Source organism: Besnoitia besnoiti, assembly GCF_002563875.1.
Source record: "Besnoitia besnoiti strain Bb-Ger1 chromosome Unknown contig00022, whole genome shotgun sequence".
NCBI classification, from domain to species: Eukaryota; Apicomplexa; class Conoidasida; order Eucoccidiorida; family Sarcocystidae; genus Besnoitia; species Besnoitia besnoiti.
Genome location: NW_021703921.1, coordinates 1 through 21,911, shown reverse-complemented (window position 1 = coordinate 21,911; position 21,911 = coordinate 1). Strand labels below are relative to the sequence as shown.

The window sequence follows — 21,911 nt, the reverse complement described above, 5'->3', positions numbered from 1 at the left end:
TTCCTCTTCAACTCTCGGCAGTCTCGATCTTCGGGGTCAAGATGTGCGTGGGCATCATCGTTGACGCGTCCCGGAGTAAGAAGGCTCGCATGGAGATGGAAGGAAGTCTGCTCAGCGCGACGGTACACAAGTGGATTGAAATTCAGGAGCTCCTCTTCAACTCGGCGCTCCAGCACGGCGACACCATGCCAGACTTCACCGGGGTCGACAGCAAACGGCTCGCGATGGCAAGGAAGAAAGCTGCTGCACTGATAACAAGCGGATGCTTCAGAATGGCCGTTGCCGTCCATACGTGCCTGTGCTGTCTCCTTCTTTTCTTCTACGGCCCGTGGTACGACATGACACTCGGGCCCCATCGGCAGGGCCGACGACTTGAGCTCCACATCGCCATTGTGTGTCTTTCTGCTTTCTTTTTCATCGAAATCGGTACGAGAATCTTTGCTCGCGGCCGTCTGTTTTTTTCGCGAGGCGTTGGACATCCTCGACGTTGTTCTTTGCTGCCTGCTCGCTGGGACCTTTGGCGCTGGCGTCGTTTTGTGGATGGGGTGGGTCTGGCGCGTGGACGCACTGACCTCCTGGCTCCTAAGTTTACGCCTCTTCCGGATCGCGCGCTTCCTATACCGCCAGATGCCCTTTTTCCAGACGTTGTTTACAACGATCTCGCGAGTTATGGAGAGCTTCCTCAGCGTGCTTACGCTTCTGGGCCTCTCGATTTTCTTCTTCGCCACCTGGGGGGTCGTCCTCTTCAGCGGCGCCCCAGTAGAAACGTACTTCAATCGCCACGCAAACTTCAAAATGCTGCCGAGGGCCGTGATGGCGCTGATAGGCAGCTGCACTGGCGAGGACTGGCACATGATTCTTCAGCAGCTGCGGATGCACTACACCGCGACAGACCAGAAACTGCTCCGCGTGACAGTTGTGGTCTTCTGCATTTCCTTCATCGTCCTCGTTTTTTTCATCCTCATGGATCTCTTCACCACCGCTGTCCTCGACGAATACATGGACACAGTGAAGGACGAGAACTTGTGGAATATTTCGTGTCAGAAACGCGTCTTGATTGAACGCTGGAACCCCAAGAACGAGCTCAGCACGAACTACAAAAGCCTCACTGACATGATCGCCCTCCTGAGGACGATCGACCAGCCAATGGGCATAAAGCACCGTTTTCACCCCGATGAGAAACGGCAGAAAGTGCTCAAGTACATCGCCAAATACGGCCTTCCAGTCTACGCTGGGGCGCGAGTCCATCTTCGGGACGTGGTTCTCAACTGCGCCAAGCGAGCGTGCGAATTCCACGCCATGAGTCACGGCGTCATGGACATGCAGGACGGCCAGGTCGAGCTGAATCCGCGCCTCATCAGCAGTTGGATGGGGAAGTTTCCCGAGCTTGCCCACGTGGAGACCAGGTACGACCTTCGCCACCACTTGGCCGCGGAGACGCTCCAGAGCTGGTTCCGAAGACAGCGCATGCGACTCCACGGAAAGCTCGCGAACCCAGAGTGGTGCGCCGCTCGGTTTGTGTCTTTCGCGATGGAGAGTCGAACGGCCCACCTCCGCCGGCCGAGCGGCCGCGCAGGGCACCGCGCAAGCCAGATCGATCGTAGATACAGTGGGGTCGCGAGGCGGCGCAGTTGGCGGCGGTCTCGAGTGGACTCTGCAGCTGGAAGCTCGCAGCTCTCTGCGACAGCGTCTGGCGGCAGCTCGGAAGCCCTGCCGCAGCCAGAGAGACTTCATCTTAGGGGGGCAGGCGGGTCAGACCAGGTCAGAATGAGCTTGCCAGAGTCCATTTCGACGCGTGGAAGCGTTCCCGGGTCGAGCTCCAACAGCCGCCGGGGAAGCATCATGACAGGCACCGACGTTGACCTCGCGCCCCGCGTCCTCTTCGAGTCCTGCATGCTGGTACCTGAGGGCACGACCACAAAGGAAACCAGCTCGAGAGAACGTCTCAGCGCACGCTCTGCCAGTCGAAGCGATAGTCTGCCGCAAGTTGCGTCAGTGGAGAACTCCCCTAGTGACGGCCCCCTCACATCATGCATCACTACCCACCTTTCACAGACGGAAGATCCCTGATGCACAACACGCCTAGGCAAGAATCGAGAAATGGTCGCTGACTGGTGCCTCAGACAGGGACAGGTGGATCTCGCCACACACTTGAGAAACATGGGCTACCAACTCTGAGCAGGTGCCACGGCCCCAAAAGCAGCTATCAGAGTCTACGAACACGCCAGGGTGGGCACACCGCCGCGTATCCACCCTGGCCCCGCGACAATGGCGACCCGAGCGCCAGATCAAAATACGTGGAAATAGAGGCTCTTGCGCTATCACGCCACACGCATTCCACCCTTCTTCGACTTCTGAGCAAACTAATGCCCCCTTCATTTTGCTTCCCGACTGTCACTCGTACCCGAACAGAGGGGTTTTACAGAGAGCTTCACATCTCTGACTCCGCACTGTGCCCTGCGGATGAACGACGACAATCTTCATCTCAGGCGAGCAACGACGGGGGTGCTTTGCGCACACTCTGCGCGTCTTCAGCTTGTACGCACGCCTAAGGAAAAAACACTGTTCGCCAAACAGGCACTCGGGCCGTGCTGACAAAAGGGGCAGCAACACGGTCGCCACACACCACGTCCGGTGGCGAATGTCGTGCTAAGGAACCGATGAATTGTGCCTGCGGGCAATGCGGCTGAACTTTCCCGAGTGTGATACGGTCCGTCCAAATGCAAATGAAACAGCCTTTTTCTGTTCGCCGTTGGCAGACCATTAAAGCTCCGTGGCGGTCTGACTAGGGCCCTGTTTCATGCCGCTGCCGTCGGCTGCCACGGGTTGTGGGGGCTGGCCGCATTCGCACGCCCAAGGTTGACAGACTCCTCTTTTTTATGCAGTGACACGTTCGCAGCAGTAGATTATTGCATGCTGGAGGCAGACCACCTACGCAGGACTGCTCGCTGCTGAATACCAAACCATGAGTTACGAAATCGGGAGATACACCAGTTCCGCTGCGTGGTGCTGCAAGGCTCGGTCCCCAGAATCCACCACGCACACGGTTGAAACACTGCACACCAGCTTGAGGCGCTGAGTGGACGAAGGCTGCACCATACCACGCACCACACGCGGAGCGCCGGGTGCTTGAGCCCTCTAACATGTTTGGGCACCAAAGCGCCTAAAAGAAGGCAGTGCCGCCAGCGCCACATCCGCTGACTACGCGAGCTCTGTCGTATCATAGGATACTTATACTGTGTCGCAGCGGCTGCGACGGTAGAGAGTGAATGCCCCTCCCCGCCTCCCGCAACGAACTGGACTTCCCCTGTGGTCTCGCGAACGTTCCTTGCCCTGCCATGAAAGCACCCTGAGCAAAAACCGCTTCAGCCTGTTCCGACTCCCACGCTTTGAAACTCGACTGCCCCATTCGCAAGGCAGAACCTGCTCGCGAGGGTTGAGGGAACGCACCGCATCTCGGACAGACCTACGCATTACGAGGTAGCAGCAGACGGCCATGGGCATAAACAGCCGACTCGATCCGCAGTGATCTTGCGAAGCATCTGGGAACACGAATCACTCTTCGAATTCGGCAGCGCAGTGTCAGTCCCTCCTTAGCGTCCCCAGGTATCCCCAGGTAAAGAGCGTTTAAGGCACCAGGCGCCCCCTGCTTCGCTCAAACAGCCACGGCAATATGCGCGCCGCCATCCTTCCTAATACAGGGGGCCGTGAGCTACAGTTCCATTCAGTGCAGTATGGGAACCACCGACAGCAGCTGGCTGCACCGCTCAGCGACACCGGTTCTGCCAAATCATGTATCGGGTCGACTGAAGTCTGACGCGTGAACCCGCTTTCTACTACATCAGACTTGCTCTCGCGTGATGGCCCACATACGGCGTGTGTTCACCAAAATGTGGTAGAGTGCCACCATTTTACAGCGTGGCTGTTTCGATAACTCCACGTCCATGCAATTACCGTCTGCGCAACTGAGACTGGCGGGCCGGTCGCTACGAGGGCCGAGTTAAGCCAGAACGTAGATATGAGCTCGACAAGAGATTTCCCTTCTATTTCTTAATTCTCCGCATCTCAGATGTACGGCCGGCAAGCGTGCCGCAATAGGACGGGGAGGCGCAAATGAGACTATCTGAACTCAGCCGTCTGTGCGCGAGGTGTGGGGACTCCCTGCGACCTGTCGTTTCATCCCAGGGTGTGGGAGGTGAGGGGACAAAGGTGATCGCCAGCGCCTCAATAACTCTACTGCTTCACAGAAATCAAACAGATCGATTAACCTGTAAACACCCCTACAAGCTGAGCCATAGTCTGTTAGGGGCGGGCGACGTCACGTGTGCCCCTCCGGTTCACGACAGGGAGATGACGACATCCTTTTGACAAAACAGATTATCCCACATCGGTGACGTCCTATGCACTTTGTTAATTTTGAATATGAGGATCGAGATGAATCCAAAGGTAGTGCGGAGATACTACACCGGAAGCAGGTAGAATTAGAGTGCAGACCTCTGGATGAACGAAGAACCAATTTTACGAACAGACAAGACCCGCGGAACACTGTGTGCAGCATTGCATCACGGCCAGTCAGGCCTTCTCTGCTGGTTCTTACATGCCATCTCTGTAATCCTAGCGAATCAAAACCCCTATCCCGCCTCCACGTTTGACCTGACCTGCCCTCTCCTCCTCTTGCAACCCAGCTCCTAATTTACATGCACTTCCTCCATCGACGCTGCTACGCCTCGACGCCTGTCGACATCGTATCCGTCATTCCACGTTCCCCAGGACGTTCCGTAGCCTCCGCCAAAGACGCCTGCTCTAGTTTCACCGACTGCGTCTCTTCGCCTGTTTCTAACGGAGGCTGTATGGCGAAATGTCGCAGCGACCGCTCAACCTCCTTCTTTATCTGGCGAAACTGCCGAGTTCGCATGGCACGCAAAGGCAGCAGCCGGAGCCCCTCGTCCTTTTGTAGGAACCACCGAATGAGGTCCTTGATTGCCTCTGGCGGATCCACAGGACACTTGCTAAAATCCAAAACCACTCCACGGCCAATCCCTTCAGGCCTGTCCTTGCACCAAAGCACGTACAGAGATAGACCGACTTGCCACGCGTCAAACGCCTGTGCATAATGTACCCCGCCAGACAACGTGAACTCGGGAGGGAGGTACCCCATTGCCAGCCCTACATGCATCCTGACCGTTCCCAGCTTCTCACATGAGCCATAGTCACTGAGAAAGAGTCGCCCGTCACTCATGACTACGAAATTTCCTGGCTTGATGTCGACATGAACTAATCCCTGGTCGTGGAGGTTGGCCACCGTTTGAATGATGCCGATGCTCAGCTGCAAGCGTGCAGCGCGGCCGAGCTCACTCTCGCTGACAGTGGGGCCTTCTTCAAATGATGTTGTTGTAAGCCGTTCCAGGTCAGTCTCTGCCTTCGGCATGACAAGAAACAAGTTGGGGACCCACTGACTAGACCACCAATTTCCGGACGCGCACGCCTTGGTCGCTGGAGCGTGTGCAACCTTCACAACGTCGGCGGCAACTAGGAGCCTTAGATGCAGGTGAGCATCCTCTGGCGTTTTCACACCTGGAAGCTGACGGTAGAAAAATGCTTCCTTCTGCACACTGGCTGGGATCGTTTCCGCAAGGACCCCGTCCTTGATAGCAGCCTTCAGAACAACCTCCTCATTGGTCTCTACGTCTCGTGCTAAGAACACGATGCCAAAGCCGCCTGTCCCGAGAGGTGGGCCTCTCACAAACGTCCTAGAGCTTCCCGTAATTTCTGAGACAACCTGTACCGGGGCATCAGGAGGAAAGAAGGTTGAAGACACGCAGTCGTCGAAAGCTCCGTGCTCCCATTTGATGTCTTGAGGCCGCCCGCCTATCCCGCGCAATTCAGCCAGTAGACGAGCGACAAGGGCATCTCCCGGCTCTTCCGGCTGGAATCTCACAACATCTGGCATGCCCCTCCACCAGTTGCGAATGCGCGTCCGCAGACCGGAAAAGTATGCTGGGAGTTTGCGCCGCAAAAGTGCTCCAGCACGGCGCATATGCTGGGCAATTTTTCCCGCCCACGTCGAGCGCCGTTTCGCGGGGACAGTGCCTGCAGACTCCGCGACTTCCCTATTTCTTTTCCCAAAGCCCAAACGGCGAGCCACTCTTTGCCAGCGCGTGGTGAGCTGGCCTGTTGCAGTTCTTTGCGCATCCCCAGCAGTGTTCTTCTCGAGCCATGAGATGGCCCCTGGCTTGTCGTCATTTCTCTCTCCAGCGAGTTCAGCGTGCTTGCCGATGTCTTTCCAGTATCCGATTGGAAAGTCCTGCACTGGGGCATCCTGCAGTGCGCGTGAGTGAGTCTTCAAGTGCGAATTCACAAGGCCAGCCCCCCCACGTGTGAGGGTGACGAACGAGACAATTGTGATGCCTAGCCACAGGAGGGGAGCCGCGTGTCTGGGTGCGTTGGTACGCGTCATCATTATGCAGGCTCAGCGACAACACGTGCGTAGTAGCATAGGTGACTCCAATTGCATCGTGGCGAGAACTCAACTCGATCTGTTGTCGAAATGAAGTGGACAGTGGAGGGTGTCTCACAGGGCTGGTCGGCGGGGCTCGGAGTCTGTGACGCTAAAAAGGAGGAGCAAGCCGTCAGCTAGCGGCCTCGCGTCGCTTCTGATGGTTTTTCGCGATCAACCAAGACAACGCGCGGCTCGCGGATCCACTGAGCGCAGCCCTCAAGGCATTCGCCGTGGGGCAGGGATATAATGCAGTGATTCTGACCTGCCATCAAACACGCTGCCGAGGTTACCACCATGCGTAAGCGATAGTGACGGCCGGGGCGAGTGCCAGCGGTGCTTATGGTGTGTTGGCCCGTCTCGAGCTTTGATCGCACTAATACTCAGAAGCGGACGCCACAGCGCCGGGTAGCAGGCCTTGCCTGCTTACACGGAACTGCCGATCAGTCTTCAGGTCTAATTCTCCGAGACGAGATGGTCATCCGTCATGGTCGCGCAATGCTGATGTCTTGCGCACCGACACGTGGAGAACAGCATGCGCATGGCTTCAGTTGGTGCACCAGCAACGCAATGGCACTGCAAAAGCATTCGCTATACGAGTGCGACAGACGCATTCCAGCTCTTTTGTCTGGGCTTCCACAGAATCGCTATCCAAACGTGTGTAGCATGCTGGGGCATCGCAGTTCGCTGGATACCCGGCCTCAACAGGTGAGAACTCATTCTTCCAGTGCAAAAACTGCAGGGCGCCAGCGAAGCATAACGCCAAATCGGGATCACTTCTTAGCGTGGTAGAATATTGCGGTAGAGTGCCCCAGAGACCTCGCGTTTAGCCAAGTGGCGTCTCATCAGTGGGCATTCGATGTCCTGCTGTGGGGTGACTACGGTCAGCAACGCGCGCACAGCAGAGCTGAATGGTTATATATTTTAGACGCTAGCTTCCCGGTTAAACATCCCTTTTCTCTGAAACACACTCCCCGTCTTGCCGTTAGCATTTTCGAGCACAGGAGGGCAGCAGAGAGGCTTTTTTTTTTCGGTGCAGAAAACAGCCTAGATACTTTTTGAGGCACTACACAAATATGACGGTGAAACACTTGCAAAGGAGAATCTGTTTACCGCACACAAATGTCCCGACTGTCTGTGTTCGCTGCGCATTGACTGAAGTGTGAGAAGTCCTGCTTGACTTTCAAGATGTTCTCTCAGATTCTTTGGACGAGACGCGGGCGCAGGTCGAGGAAGGAGATGAACACCCGCCGCGTAGTTGAATATGCTCCAGCGAATCGCTCTGAAAAGGCTTCCGGAGGAAGTCTGATTGCGCCATACCCTGTGGAACAGAGTGACATAGCAGTCATTGCGAGTACTCACATCTTGAATTCATCGTCCCCCCCTCCCCTGTCCCCGTGCTGCATGAATTTGTGTCGTGCCATCTTGAACGCAGAGACGCAGTCCGTCGTTCCGACACCAGAACTACACACATCTACGCTAGACCTGCACCCATCTGACCATCGTCTCAATCTGTTGGTTCCACCTGCGCGGAGTGGAAACTGGAAAGTGCGGATATAGTTCCTTCACTTAAAAAGAAATGCGCGAGTTGTGCTGCAGTGTTGACGCAGGGCGTTGTGGCGTACGTGGACATCGGCAATTTGCCTCTCTAAAGTTGCGCACGTGAAAGAGTTGTGCAGGCAGCTCTGGCTGACAGCGGGTGTGATCCTCTGAGGCAACGAGCCAGAAGGGAGGTTGTATCCGCGCTTCACGTCCTGGAACGCGGAGAGGAATGCAGCGCCGCTCATCTGCTGGTGACGCGACTGTGTAACGTCCACTATGAAGAACTCCAGGCATCCACACAAGGACACCAGCATTTTGGACCGGAATCTGAAGTAACCCCAAAGTGGCACGCTCCTGGATCTGAGTTGCGAGCGCCACTTCCGTGTAGAGCCCCGCCTTCGCAGGGGAGCGGAGGGGGGGGGGTGGCGCAGTTGTGGGATCGTACACTATAGATCAGCCGAAGCACTCGTGGAAGACCTCACTTATACAAGACATGCGCCTCAAGTGTACTCACAGCTGCATAAGAGAGGGCTAGTGCAGTATCGAGCCTTCTGCTATGGACCGTCATCGGATTTTATCACGGCTCGATCACTGCAGTGCCGGTACCCGAGAGCAGCGAGGCGTTACATTCGCCCAATTGTGTGAGTGTTAAAAGGGAGCCTGTTGCGACTTTCTCGACCAGGCTCCTACCTTGGCATCACGGACCAGCGCCGCGGACGTTGGCTTAGGGTATTAGACTGAGTGCTTTCTTAGGATGCCGCCAACTGTGCACTTACATGCTTTCGAGTTGCATGCTTCACAGAATCGTCGTATGCATACCGGAGGGAGCCTCTTCTGTCCCAGTTTTTTCGTTTCTTAACGGGGGATCCTGATGGGAATGCCGTCGTGTTTGAATTGACTCCACCGACACGAGGCTGGCTGGTACCCACTCGTTTGGATTCATCGTCACTCGTTGGAGTCGCTCACTTTCTACGCCACATTCGTAATATTGAAACATAGTTGTGTCTATGGTTCAGATTCGCAAGTTCATCACAAATTATTTTTGATGTAGACAACAGACACTTGGGTCCCCTCCTGTGCTTCGCCGGCTGGAAATAGAAGATCTTGGTTTCCAGTGGTTTCCCATACCAGTTACCTTGCTGTTGTGCACTTGTGAATTTCGGTGCTTCCTCCCTCGCATCCTACTTTTCGCGCCCTATGTTCGTTCGTCGATACGACGGGATGTAGGGGAGATCTTTGGCGTGGACCTTCAGGTCAGCCTACGCAGAGGTGAGACTGTCTAGAAGTGCCGATATCTCCACGCGCGTCCTTTCCTCAAACCAAGCCGGCGCGTGATAGCTCGAAAATGCAGGCGGCCCGAAGCAAGCTGTCAAGTCTTGCTATTGCTCCGTTCGAACCTTTTCTGCGGAAACATGTGTAGAGGGCAGGCGCCTCTTGTCGAGGTTGCTTCCGATGGAGGACTACGGGCGACACCAAGTGGAGGTACTCAGCGGGTCCGGGTAAATACTTTGTCTCAAGAGATCGCAGCTGCCTCAAATCCATGCATCTGCAGGTGGAAGTGGCGCGCGCTCTCGAGGAAGATGCTGTCGACCCGTGTGTGGATTTCCGAAACTCCAGAGTGGGAGGGCGCAGCAAGGCGCGGGTACGCGCAGCGCGCATCGAACCCAGTGCACCAGGTTTTTTCGAACGGAGCACATCATGTACACACAGCTTAGCTGCAGCATCGAGGATGTCAGTTTTCTTGATTTTGTTCACATGATGGATAAATCCAAGTGACGACGCGCCTTTTCTCTGCATGTGAACGCTCGTGGAAAAAAATCGCATCTGTTTTTCTCTCGCTGAGACTGTGGGGCTTGACAATATCAAGCAGGCGGAGCTGTCCACTCAGTCTCAGTTGGGAGCTTTGTGCAGTTTGGAAAGTCACATGCTCAAAAATCCGGGCCGATCTTTTGCCAAGCCTCGCTAGCAAGCCGAACACAAAATACGGCTCTCGCTTTGAGACAGAGTTGTTCCCTCCTTCGCCCGCGGAGCGTCCGACAAGATAAGGATTTCGGGCGACATCGCCAGTGAGTGTAAACGTTCTAGGCACCAGCGGATCTGCAGTCCTCGTGAATGCAACTAGTCACATGCGCATTGTACTATCCTGCCCATCAATAAGCCGGGCGGCGTCTTTCATTGGATGAAGAGTAGTGTGGTTATTGCTGGTTAGAGTATCAAGAATAAGATATGGTCTAGTCATGCTTGGTTTGCACGCCGTGGTATACACAAGGGCCGCTTCAAATTGAAAGAGGTCCATATTTCAGCAACGCTGTCTCTTATCGCTGGCGTCAAAAGTGCACGCAGCTGACGCAGGTTCAGGATCCGAGCTTGTTGTAGATCTGTTCTAATCGTTTCTGAGAAGCGCAGAATATTCGGTTCGCGCACTGGTTCCATTGGCTCGGCAATGCCCCAGCAAGGCAAGCACCAAACGTGGAGCGACGCATTCATTTTGTTCATGTCTCAAAGCGTAAATCAGCAGGCAGCGTCAAGCAACTTCCTCCCGCTTTTTCGTCACCCTTGGTCGACAAGACACTGCTGGCAATAGGTAGTCGCTCGTTTGCACAGCAAGACCCGCCAGTGGGGGGTCTGAAAACGGCCGTACTGTCAATTGGCCCAGACGTTGGAGTCCTGATAGCATGGCTGTAGCAACGTAGGAGGCGACGGGAAGCGGTAGAGGCAATATGGAGCCTCTGATCGCGAGGCCGGGTAGCCCTGCCGGCTGTGAGAATGGGCGCATTCGGGCAAGCGGGCACGAGGAGGAAGGACGAAGGGTGAGCATTAAACTCGTCCCCGATATTGTCGGGGTTGTAGAACCCGCCGAGCAGCAGTGGCGATGCAGCTGCAAGCTGATTTTTAGAAAGGCCTACCATGCAGTTGATCGCTGCTTTGGCTGCGATACCGCGCGAGATTACTCTCGCAGATCATGGGGCATATTCCATCTAAATTCCCGAATTACGTCTTCGCCACATTCGGCTTTGCCCTCTTCTTCGACCCCAACTACGGCAGCTACGGCTGGCCGCTCACTGTAACGAAGTACTGCAACTTCGAATCGATCTGGCAAGCGCTGCTCCTTGTCTTTGGTTTGCTGACTGGAGAAAGCTGGCATGTGACGATGCGGGAGTTGTATAGCGTGTATATGGGTCGCTTTCCAAGCGCGCCAGGCAGTGCAGTCTCCTCTAACGTCGCGCTCGCGAGCCGCGGCAACGTCTACATCATCTCAGTCTACATCTTCTTCGCCGTCGTGACGCTGTGCTGTTTCTTCTACAACGTATTTGAGGCCGTCCTCATGGGCCAGTACGTGACCGCGCGCAAAGTGGTGTTCAATTCACACATTTTCCGGTTCATCAAACTCTGCCGAGAACTCGGCGTCGAGATGCCGACGCGCGCAGCGATAGACACAAGCAACTTGCAGAGAATGTATTCTCTCGCCTCGCCCAAAATAGTCGGCCGAAGAAAAGCCTGGCGCGCGCTGAGTGAGTTCCTCCGCCCCCGATCGCTGCCCAACCAAGAGGCGCCCACTTTTTCAAACACCAGCTCGGGCGCCGCGTGGATGCTCCAGAGACTCACGCAGTCCATCTCCAGGGCCTCGACGCTGCGGCGCCGCAGCCAGAGGGCCTCCGCCAACGGAAGCAGGCCGCCGGAAAGGAGGCCAGGCGGCCTGAGGTTTCGCAGAGACAAGCAACGCGCTGTCGCAGCTCACGCGGTTTCTTTCTGGCGCAGGGGCAGACGGCGTGAATCCAAGCGAGGGCCTGCAACAGAGAGCGAGAGGCCGTCGCCTGGCCAGACACGGCCGAGCGACGCAACGGGTGGTGTTCTGAGTGGAGACTGCTGTCAGGCTCAGCCTACCGCCCTCCGTTATCCTGCTGGAGGCCTCTGCGGCAGACAGAGGAACCATGGCGCCGACGACGTCGAAGGACTGTGGGCGGTCAATCCCGGCTCCGATACCCACCTCGCAAGCACCCGCCCCGACGACGCGGCTCTCTCAGTTCACTCTGCCACCGGTAAGCTCGAGAGTGTCCCTCGTTGGCATGGTCCCCTCACATGGCGTGAAGCTGTTCGAAGAGGAAGAGGCGCAGGCTCCTGCCAGAACGTACGATACGACGGGGACATGAAATGCAGCTGCTCAAGTGGTCATCGAGAGCAACTGAGGCCTCGCGCGGGGCTTGCGCTGCGGAAGGTAGGCTGGGGCATGAGTCGCGTGTCGCCGCCAGCGTACGCAGCAAGTCTGCGCGCCCCGCCGGGAGTCACAGCGTAACTAACTCGCAACGGTTGCGGCGAAGATTTTGCAAACAGCACTGCCCGCGCCGCGTCAGCGCGAAGCTGCGAGCACACTTTCTCCTCCCCCCTTTTTTGCGCGCTTTCTTCCACAGATGCCGCTGGGGACGGCGCCGTGGACGGGCCTGAAGGGCCCCTGTCCCTCGGCGAGTCCGTCTGCTACCTCTTCACGCTTACGCTGATATGTTGCTACGACGCGGTCGCTCGGCTGGTATCCTCGCCTTTCAAGTGGCTGAACGAGCGAATCGTGTCCTACGACATCGACCGCCCTGACGCGATCGTGGACTTCATCCGCTTCATCCTCATGGAGGAAGGCCTCGAGGATGCGTCAACGGCGAGTGCCTTGCCGGCTCCCGGCGTGCGCCGAAAGCGCGAACAAAGCTCGGTGGGGGGGGGGATCTCGGCAGCCAGTCGACTCCCACCGCGAGCCTCGCCTTTTTGCGGGGCGGGCCTGTGGCTACGCTTCTCAGGCGCCTGACGAGCGCAACAGCGTACGGCTGGGCGCTGGCCGCGCTTGAAGTCGTTTCGCTGCTTTGTCTGGTTGTCGAGTGCATGCTGACCGACAACGAACAGGCGCGGAACGTCTTTGGAGTGCTGGAGTGGATTTTTGCCTTTCTCTTTCTTGCTGAGTCCCTCCTCAGGGTTGGCGCGTACGGCTGGTGTCGAGGCGGATGCCTCGCACTGGGCTCCGGCGCCTCGCGCGCCGGGTTTCTGGTCTCCCTCGTGTCGTGTGTGCTCCTGCTGATCAACCAGACGCTCTTTGCTGCCGATTGGCGTAGTTACGCCTGCCGCTTCGTCTGGCAGCTTCCCCTCTTTCGCCTCGTCAAAGTTTTGCGTTCGTTTCGCTCGTTTCACTTGTTTTCGCTTGTCCAGATGGAGGGCGTCCGCATCGTGGTCCGCTCGCTTCTGGCTTGCACACGAAGTCTCGTGCTTCTCTCGGCCTTCTTGAGCCTGGTCTTTGTCATGTTTGCGCTCATTTTCTCTCGGGTCATGCGCGTCGGCTACGTGCCGCCGGACAACCCCAACGAGGTCCTGTATACGTTCCAGACTTTCTTTGAAGCCTCGATAGGCGTCTTCGTCCTCGCCACCAACGAGGGCTGGCCGCTGCTGCTCTCCAGGCTCCTCGACCGCAATCCCACCCAGCAAGTCGCTCTGTCGGTTCTCGTCTTCCTCTTCAACTCGGCAGTCTCGATCTTCGGGGTCAAGATGTGCGTGGGCATCATCGTTGACGCGTCCCGGAGTAAGAAGGCTCGCATGGAGATGGAAGGAAGTCTGCTCAGCGCGACGGTACACAAGTGGATTGAAATTCAGGAGCTCCTCTTCAACTCGGCGCTCCAGCACGGCGACACCATGCCAGACTTCACCGGGGTCGACAGCAAACGGCTCGCGATGGCAAGGAAGAAAGCTGCTGCACTGATAACAAGCGGATGCTTCAGAATGGCCGTTGCCGTCCATACGTGCCTGTGCTGTCTCCTTCTTTTCTTCTACGGCCCGTGGTACGACATGACACTCGGGCCCCATCGGCAGGGCCGACGACTTGAGCTCCACATCGCCATTGTGTGTCTTTCTGCTTTCTTTTTCATCGAAATCGGTACGAGAATCTTTGCTCGCGGCCGTCTGTTTTTTCGCGAGGCGTTGGACATCCTCGACGTTGTTCTTTGCTGCCTGCTCGCTGGGACCTTTGGCGCTGGCGTCGTTTTGTGGATGGGGTGGGTCTGGCGCGTGGACGCACTGACCTCCTGGCTCCTAAGTTTACGCCTCTTCCGGATCGCGCGCTTCCTATACCGCCAGATGCCCTTTTTCCAGACGTTGTTTACAACGATCTCGCGAGTTATGGAGAGCTTCCTCAGCGTGCTTACGCTTCTGGGCCTCTCGATTTTCTTCTTCGCCACCTGGGGGGTCGTCCTCTTCAGCGGCGCCCCAGTAGAAACGTACTTCAATCGCCACGCAAACTTCAAAATGCTGCCGAGGGCCGTGATGGCGCTGATAGGCAGCTGCACTGGCGAGGACTGGCACATGATTCTTCAGCAGCTGCGGATGCACTACACCGCGACAGACCAGAAACTGCTCCGCGTGACAGTTGTGGTCTTCTGCATTTCCTTCATCGTCCTCGTTTTTTTCATCCTCATGGATCTCTTCACCACCGCTGTCCTCGACGAATACATGGACACAGTGAAGGACGAGAACTTGTGGAATATTTCGTGTCAGAAACGCGTCTTGATTGAACGCTGGAACCCCAAGAACGAGCTCAGCACGAACTACAAAAGCCTCACTGACATGATCGCCCTCCTGAGGACGATCGACCAGCCAATGGGCATAAAGCACCGTTTTCACCCCGATGAGAAACGGCAGAAAGTGCTCAAGTACATCGCCAAATACGGCCTTCCAGTCTACGCTGGGGCGCGAGTCCATCTTCGGGACGTGGTTCTCAACTGCGCCAAGCGAGCGTGCGAATTCCACGCCATGAGTCACGGCGTCATGGACATGCAGGACGGCCAGGTCGAGCTGAATCCGCGCCTCATCAGCAGTTGGATGGGGAAGTTTCCCGAGCTTGCCCACGTGGAGACCAGGTACGACCTTCGCCACCACTTGGCCGCGGAGACGCTCCAGAGCTGGTTCCGAAGACAGCGCATGCGACTCCACGGAAAGCTCGCGAACCCAGAGTGGTGCGCCGCTCGGTTTGTGTCTTTCGCGATGGAGAGTCGAACGGCCCACCTCCGCCGGCCGAGCGGCCGCGCAGGGCACCGCGCAAGCCAGATCGATCGTAGATACAGTGGGGTCGCGAGGCGGCGCAGTTGGCGGCGGTCTCGAGTGGACTCTGCAGCTGGAAGCTCGCAGCTCTCTGCGACAGCGTCTGGCGGCAGCTCGGAAGCCCTGCCGCAGCCAGAGAGACTTCATCTTAGGGGGGCAGGCGGGTCAGACCAGGTCAGAATGAGCTTGCCAGAGTCCATTTCGACGCGTGGAAGCGTTCCCGGGTCGAGCTCCAACAGCCGCCGGGGAAGCATCATGACAGGCACCGACGTTGACCTCGCGCCCCGCGTCCTCTTCGAGTCCTGCATGCTGGTACCTGAGGGCACGACCACAAAGGAAACCAGCTCGAGAGAACGTCTCAGCGCACGCTCTGCCAGTCGAAGCGATAGTCTGCCGCAAGTTGCGTCAGTGGAGAACTCCCCTAGTGACGGCCCCCTCACATCATGCATCACTACCCACCTTTCACAGACGGAAGATCCCTGATGCACAACACGCCTAGGCAAGAATCGAGAAATGGTCGCTGACTGGTGCCTCAGACAGGGACAGGTGGATCTCGCCACACACTTGAGAAACATGGGCTACCAACTCTGAGCAGGTGCCACGGCCCCAAAAGCAGCTATCAGAGTCTACGAACACGCCAGGGTGGGCACACCGCCGCGTATCCACCCTGGCCCCGCGACAATGGCGACCCGAGCGCCAGATCAAAATACGTGGAAATAGAGGCTCTTGCGCTATCACGCCACACGCATTCCACCCTTCTTCGACTTCTGAGCAAACTAATGCCCCCTTCATTTTGCTTCCCGACTGTCACTCGTACCCGAACAGAGGGGTTTTACAGAGAGCTTCACATCTCTGACTCCGCACTGTGCCCTGCGGATGAACGACGACAATCTTCATCTCAGGCGAGCAACGACGGGGGTGCTTTGCGCACACTCTGCGCGTCTTCAGCTTGTACGCACGCCTAAGGAAAAAACACTGTTCGCCAAACAGGCACTCGGGCCGTGCTGACAAAAGGGGCAGCAACACGGTCGCCACACACCACGTCCGGTGGCGAATGTCGTGCTAAGGAACCGATGAATTGTGCCTGCGGGCAATGCGGCTGAACTTTCCCGAGTGTGATACGGTCCGTCCAAATGCAAATGAAACAGCCTTTTTCTGTTCGCCGTTGGCAGACCATTAAAGCTCCGTGGCGGTCTGACTAGGGCCCTGTTTCATGCCGCTGCCGTCGGCTGCCACGGGTTGTGGGGGCTGGCCGCATTCGCACGCCCAAGGTTGACAGACTCCTCTTTTTTATGCAGTGACACGTTCGCAGCAGTAGATTATTGCATGCTGGAGGCAGACCACCTACGCAGGACTGCTCGCTGCTGAATACCAAACCATGAGTTACGAAATCGGGAGATACACCAGTTCCGCTGCGTGGTGCTGCAAGGCTCGGTCCCCAGAATCCACCACGCACACGGTTGAAACACTGCACACCAGCTTGAGGCGCTGAGTGGACGAAGGCTGCACCATACCACGCACCACACGCGGAGCGCCGGGTGCTTGAGCCCTCTAACATGTTTGGGCACCAAAGCGCCTAAAAGAAGGCAGTGCCGCCAGCGCCACATCCGCTGACTACGCGAGCTCTGTCGTATCATAGGATACTTATACTGTGTCGCAGCGGCTGCGACGGTAGAGAGTGAATGCCCCTCCCCGCCTCCCGCAACGAACTGGACTTCCCCTGTGGTCTCGCGAACGTTCCTTGCCCTGCCATGAAAGCACCCTGAGCAAAAACCGCTTCAGCCTGTTCCGACTCCCACGCTTTGAAACTCGACTGCCCCATTCGCAAGGCAGAACCTGCTCGCGAGGGTTGAGGGAACGCACCGCATCTCGGACAGACCTACGCATTACGAGGTAGCAGCAGACGGCCATGGGCATAAACAGCCGACTCGATCCGCAGTGATCTTGCGAAGCATCTGGGAACACGAATCACTCTTCGAATTCGGCAGCGCAGTGTCAGTCCCTCCTTAGCGTCCCCAGGTATCCCCAGGTAAAGAGCGTTTAAGGCACCAGGCGCCCCCTGCTTCGCTCAAACAGCCACGGCAATATGCGCGCCGCCATCCTTCCTAATACAGGGGGCCGTGAGCTACAGTTCCATTCAGTGCAGTATGGGAACCACCGACAGCAGCTGGCTGCACCGCTCAGCGACACCGGTTCTGCCAAATCATGTATCGGGTCGACTGAAGTCTGACGCGTGAACCCGCTTTCTACTACATCAGACTTGCTCTCGCGTGATGGCCCACATACGGCGTGTGTTCACCAAAATGTGGTAGAGTGCCACCATTTTACAGCGTGGCTGTTTCGATAACTCCACGTCCATGCAATTACCGTCTGCGCAACTGAGACTGGCGGGCCGGTCGCTACGAGGGCCGAGTTAAGCCAGAACGTAGATATGAGCTCGACAAGAGATTTCCCTTCTATTTCTTAATTCTCCGCATCTCAGATGTACGGCCGGCAAGCGTGCCGCAATAGGACGGGGAGGCGCAAATGAGACTATCTGAACTCAGCCGTCTGTGCGCGAGGTGTGGGGACTCCCTGCGACCTGTCGTTTCATCCCAGGGTGTGGGAGGTGAGGGGACAAAGGTGATCGCCAGCGCCTCAATAACTCTACTGCTTCACAGAAATCAAACAGATCGATTAACCTGTAAACACCCCTACAAGCTGAGCCATAGTCTGTTAGGGGCGGGCGACGTCACGTGTGCCCCTCCGGTTCACGACAGGGAGATGACGACATCCTTTTGACAAAACAGATTATCCCACATCGGTGACGTCCTATGCACTTTGTTAATTTTGAATATGAGGATCGAGATGAATCCAAAGGTAGTGCGGAGATACTACACCGGAAGCAGGTAGAATTAGAGTGCAGACCTCTGGATGAACGAAGAACCAATTTTACGAACAGACAAGACCCGCGGAACACTGTGTGCAGCATTGCATCACGGCCAGTCAGGCCTTCTCTGCTGGTTCTTACATGCCATCTCTGTAATCCTAGCGAATCAAAACCCCTATCCCGCCTCCACGTTTGACCTGACCTGCCCTCTCCTCCTCTTGCAACCCAGCTCCTAATTTACATGCACTTCCTCCATCGACGCTGCTACGCCTCGACGCCTGTCGACATCGTATCCGTCATTCCACGTTCCCCAGGACGTTCCGTAGCCTCCGCCAAAGACGCCTGCTCTAGTTTCACCGACTGCGTCTCTTCGCCTGTTTCTAACGGAGGCTGTATGGCGAAATGTCGCAGCGACCGCTCAACCTCCTTCTTTATCTGGCGAAACTGCCGAGTTCGCATGGCACGCAAAGGCAGCAGCCGGAGCCCCTCGTCCTTTTGTAGGAACCACCGAATGAGGTCCTTGATTGCCTCTGGCGGATCCACAGGACACTTGCTAAAATCCAAAACCACTCCACGGCCAATCCCTTCAGGCCTGTCCTTGCACCAAAGCACGTACAGAGATAGACCGACTTGCCACGCGTCAAACGCCTGTGCATAATGTACCCCGCCAGACAACGTGAACTCGGGAGGGAGGTACCCCATTGCCAGCCCTACATGCATCCTGACCGTTCCCAGCTTCTCACATGAGCCATAGTCACTGAGAAAGAGTCGCCCGTCACTCATGACTACGAAATTTCCTGGCTTGATGTCGACATGAACTAATCCCTGGTCGTGGAGGTTGGCCACCGTTTGAATGATGCCGATGCTCAGCTGCAAGCGTGCAGCGCGGCCGAGCTCACTCTCGCTGACAGTGGGGCCTTCTTCAAATGATGTTGTTGTAAGCCGTTCCAGGTCAGTCTCTGCCTTCGGCATGACAAGAAACAAGTTGGGGACCCACTGACTAGACCACCAATTTCCGGACGCGCACGCCTTGGTCGCTGGAGCGTGTGCAACCTTCACAACGTCGGCGGCAACTAGGAGCCTTAGATGCAGGTGAGCATCCTCTGGCGTTTTCACACCTGGAAGCTGACGGTAGAAAAATGCTTCCTTCTGCACACTGGCTGGGATCGTTTCCGCAAGGACCCCGTCCTTGATAGCAGCCTTCAGAACAACCTCCTCATTGGTCTCTACGTCTCGTGCTAAGAACACGATGCCAAAGCCGCCTGTCCCGAGAGGTGGGCCTCTCACAAACGTCCTAGAGCTTCCCGTAATTTCTGAGACAACCTGTACCGGGGCATCAGGAGGAAAGAAGGTTGAAGACACGCAGTCGTCGAAAGCTCCGTGCTCCCATTTGATGTCTTGAGGCCGCCCGCCTATCCCGCGCAATTCAGCCAGTAGACGAGCGACAAGGGCATCTCCCGGCTCTTCCGGCTGGAATCTCACAACATCTGGCATGCCCCTCCACCAGTTGCGAATGCGCGTCCGCAGACCGGAAAAGTATGCTGGGAGTTTGCGCCGCAAAAGTGCTCCAGCACGGCGCATATGCTGGGCAATTTTTCCCGCCCACGTCGAGCGCCGTTTCGCGGGGACAGTGCCTGCAGACTCCGCGACTTCCCTATTTCTTTTCCCAAAGCCCAAACGGCGAGCCACTCTTTGCCAGCGCGTGGTGAGCTGGCCTGTTGCAGTTCTTTGCGCATCCCCAGCAGTGTTCTTCTCGAGCCATGAGATGGCCCCTGGCTTGTCGTCATTTCTCTCTCCAGCGAGTTCAGCGTGCTTGCCGATGTCTTTCCAGTATCCGATTGGAAAGTCCTGCACTGGGGCATCCTGCAGTGCGCGTGAGTGAGTCTTCAAGTGCGAATTCACAAGGCCAGCCCCCCCACGTGTGAGGGTGACGAACGAGACAATTGTGATGCCTAGCCACAGGAGGGGAGCCGCGTGTCTGGGTGCGTTGGTACGCGTCATCATTATGCAGGCTCAGCGACAACACGTGCGTAGTAGCATAGGTGACTCCAATTGCATCGTGGCGAGAACTCAACTCGATCTGTTGTCGAAATGAAGTGGACAGTGGAGGGTGTCTCACAGGGCTGGTCGGCGGGGCTCGGAGTCTGTGACGCTAAAAAGGAGGAGCAAGCCGTCAGCTAGCGGCCTCGCGTCGCTTCTGATGGTTTTTCGCGATCAACCAAGACAACGCGCGGCTCGCGGATCCACTGAGCGCAGCCCTCAAGGCATTCGCCGTGGGGCAGGGATATAATGCAGTGATTCTGACCTGCCATCAAACACGCTGCCGAGGTTACCACCATGCGTAAGCGATAGTGACGGCCGGGGCGAGTGCCAGCGGTGCTTATGGTGTGTTGGCCCGTCTCGAGCTTTGATCGCACTAATACTCAGAAGCGGACGCCACAGCGCCGGGTAGCAGGCCTTGCCTGCTTACACGGAACTGCCGATCAGTCTTCAGGTCTAATTCTCCGAGACGAGATGGTCATCCGTCATGGTCGCGCAATGCTGATGTCTTGCGCACCGACACGTGGAGAACAGCATGCGCATGGCTTCAGTTGGTGCACCAGCAACGCAATGGCACTGCAAAAGCATTCGCTATACGAGTGCGACAGACGCATTCCAGCTCTTTTGTCTGGGCTTCCACAGAATCGCTATCCAAACGTGTGTAGCATGCTGGGGCATCGCAGTTCGCTGGATACCCGGCCTCAACAGGTGAGAACTCATTCTTCCAGTGCAAAAACTGCAGGGCGCCAGCGAAGCATAACGCCAAATCGGGATCACTTCTTAGCGTGGTAGAATATTGCGGTAGAGTGCCCCAGAGACCTCGCGTTTAGCCAAGTGGCGTCTCATCAGTGGGCATTCGATGTCCTGCTGTGGGGTGACTACGGTCAGCAACGCGCGCACAGCAGAGCTGAATGGTTATATATTTTAGACGCTAGCTTCCCGGTTAAACATCCCTTTTCTCTGAAACACACTCCCCGTCTTGCCGTTAGCATTTTCGAGCACAGGAGGGCAGCAGAGAGGCTTTTTTTTTTCGGTGCAGAAAACAGCCTAGATACTTTTTGAGGCACTACACAAATATGACGGTGAAACACTTGCAAAGGAGAATCTGTTTACCGCACACAAATGTCCCGACTGTCTGTGTTCGCTGCGCATTGACTGAAGTGTGAGAAGTCCTGCTTGACTTTCAAGATGTTCTCTCAGATTCTTTGGACGAGACGCGGGCGCAGGTCGAGGACGGAGATGAACACCCGCCGCGTAGTTGAATATGCTCCAGCGAATCGCTCTGAAAAGGCTTCCGGAGGAAGTCTGATTGCGCCATACCCTGTGGAACAGAGTGACATAGCAGTCATTGCGAGTACTCACATCTTGAATTCATCGTCCCCCCCTCCCCTGTCCCCGTGCTGCATGAATTTGTGTCGTGCCATCTTGAACGCAGAGACGCAGTCCGTCGTTCCGACACCAGAACTACACACATCTACGCTAGACCTGCACCCATCTGACCATCGTCTCAATCTGTTGGTTCCACCTGCGCGGAGTGGAAACTGGAAAGTGCGGATATAGTTCCTTCACTTAAAAAGAAATGCGCGAGTTGTGCTGCAGTGTTGACGCAGGGCGTTGTGGCGTACGTGGACATCGGCAATTTGCCTCTCTAAAGTTGCGCACGTGAAAGAGTTGTGCAGGCAGCTCTGGCTGACAGCGGGTGTGATCCTCTGAGGCAACGAGCCAGAAGGGAGGTTGTATCCGCGCTTCACGTCCTGGAACGCGGAGAGGAATGCCGCGCCGCTCATCTGCTGGTGACGCGACTGTGTAACGTCCACTATGAAGAACTCCAGGCATCCACACAAGGACACCAGCATTTTGGACCGGAATCTGAAGTAACCCCAAAGTGGCACGCTCCTG

General features: G+C 56.5%; 5 protein-coding genes across 5 annotated transcripts; 3 read left to right on the top strand and 2 right to left on the bottom strand.

Moving 5' to 3' along the window:
* Window positions 1-41: 41 nt before the first annotated feature.
* On the top strand, window positions 42-2,070 carry BESB_042490 (transporter, cation channel family protein; the record flags this gene model as incomplete). The annotated part of the gene is made up of 2 exons (XM_029362730.1): window positions 42-545; window positions 628-2,070. The coding sequence occupies 2 exons, from the start codon at window positions 42-44 to the stop codon at window positions 2,068-2,070; spliced, it is 1,947 nt and encodes a 648-aa protein (XP_029215040.1).
* A 2,650-nt stretch (window positions 2,071-4,720) lies between these two features.
* BESB_042480 (rhoptry protein ROP18) lies at window positions 4,721-6,460 on the bottom strand (the record flags this gene model as incomplete). Its single annotated transcript, XM_029362729.1, has 1 exon — window positions 4,721-6,460. The coding sequence occupies one exon, from the start codon at window positions 6,458-6,460 to the stop codon at window positions 4,721-4,723; it is 1,740 nt and encodes a 579-aa protein (XP_029215039.1).
* Window positions 6,461-11,000: 4,540 nt separating this feature from the next.
* Window positions 11,001-12,830, top strand: BESB_042470 (transporter, cation channel family protein; the record flags this gene model as incomplete). Its single annotated transcript, XM_029362728.1, has 2 exons — window positions 11,001-12,078; window positions 12,448-12,830. 2 exons carry the CDS (start codon window positions 11,001-11,003, stop codon window positions 12,828-12,830), a joined length of 1,461 nt encoding a protein of 486 aa, XP_029215038.1.
* A 74-nt stretch (window positions 12,831-12,904) lies between these two features.
* On the top strand, window positions 12,905-15,586 carry BESB_042460 (transporter, cation channel family protein; the record flags this gene model as incomplete). The annotated part of the gene is made up of 1 exon (XM_029362727.1): window positions 12,905-15,586. One exon carries the CDS (start codon window positions 12,905-12,907, stop codon window positions 15,584-15,586), a length of 2,682 nt encoding a protein of 893 aa, XP_029215037.1.
* Window positions 15,587-18,236: 2,650 nt separating this feature from the next.
* BESB_042450 (rhoptry protein ROP18) lies at window positions 18,237-19,976 on the bottom strand (the record flags this gene model as incomplete). The annotated part of the gene is made up of 1 exon (XM_029362726.1): window positions 18,237-19,976. The coding sequence occupies one exon, from the start codon at window positions 19,974-19,976 to the stop codon at window positions 18,237-18,239; it is 1,740 nt and encodes a 579-aa protein (XP_029215036.1).
* Window positions 19,977-21,911: the final 1,935 nt, after the last annotated feature.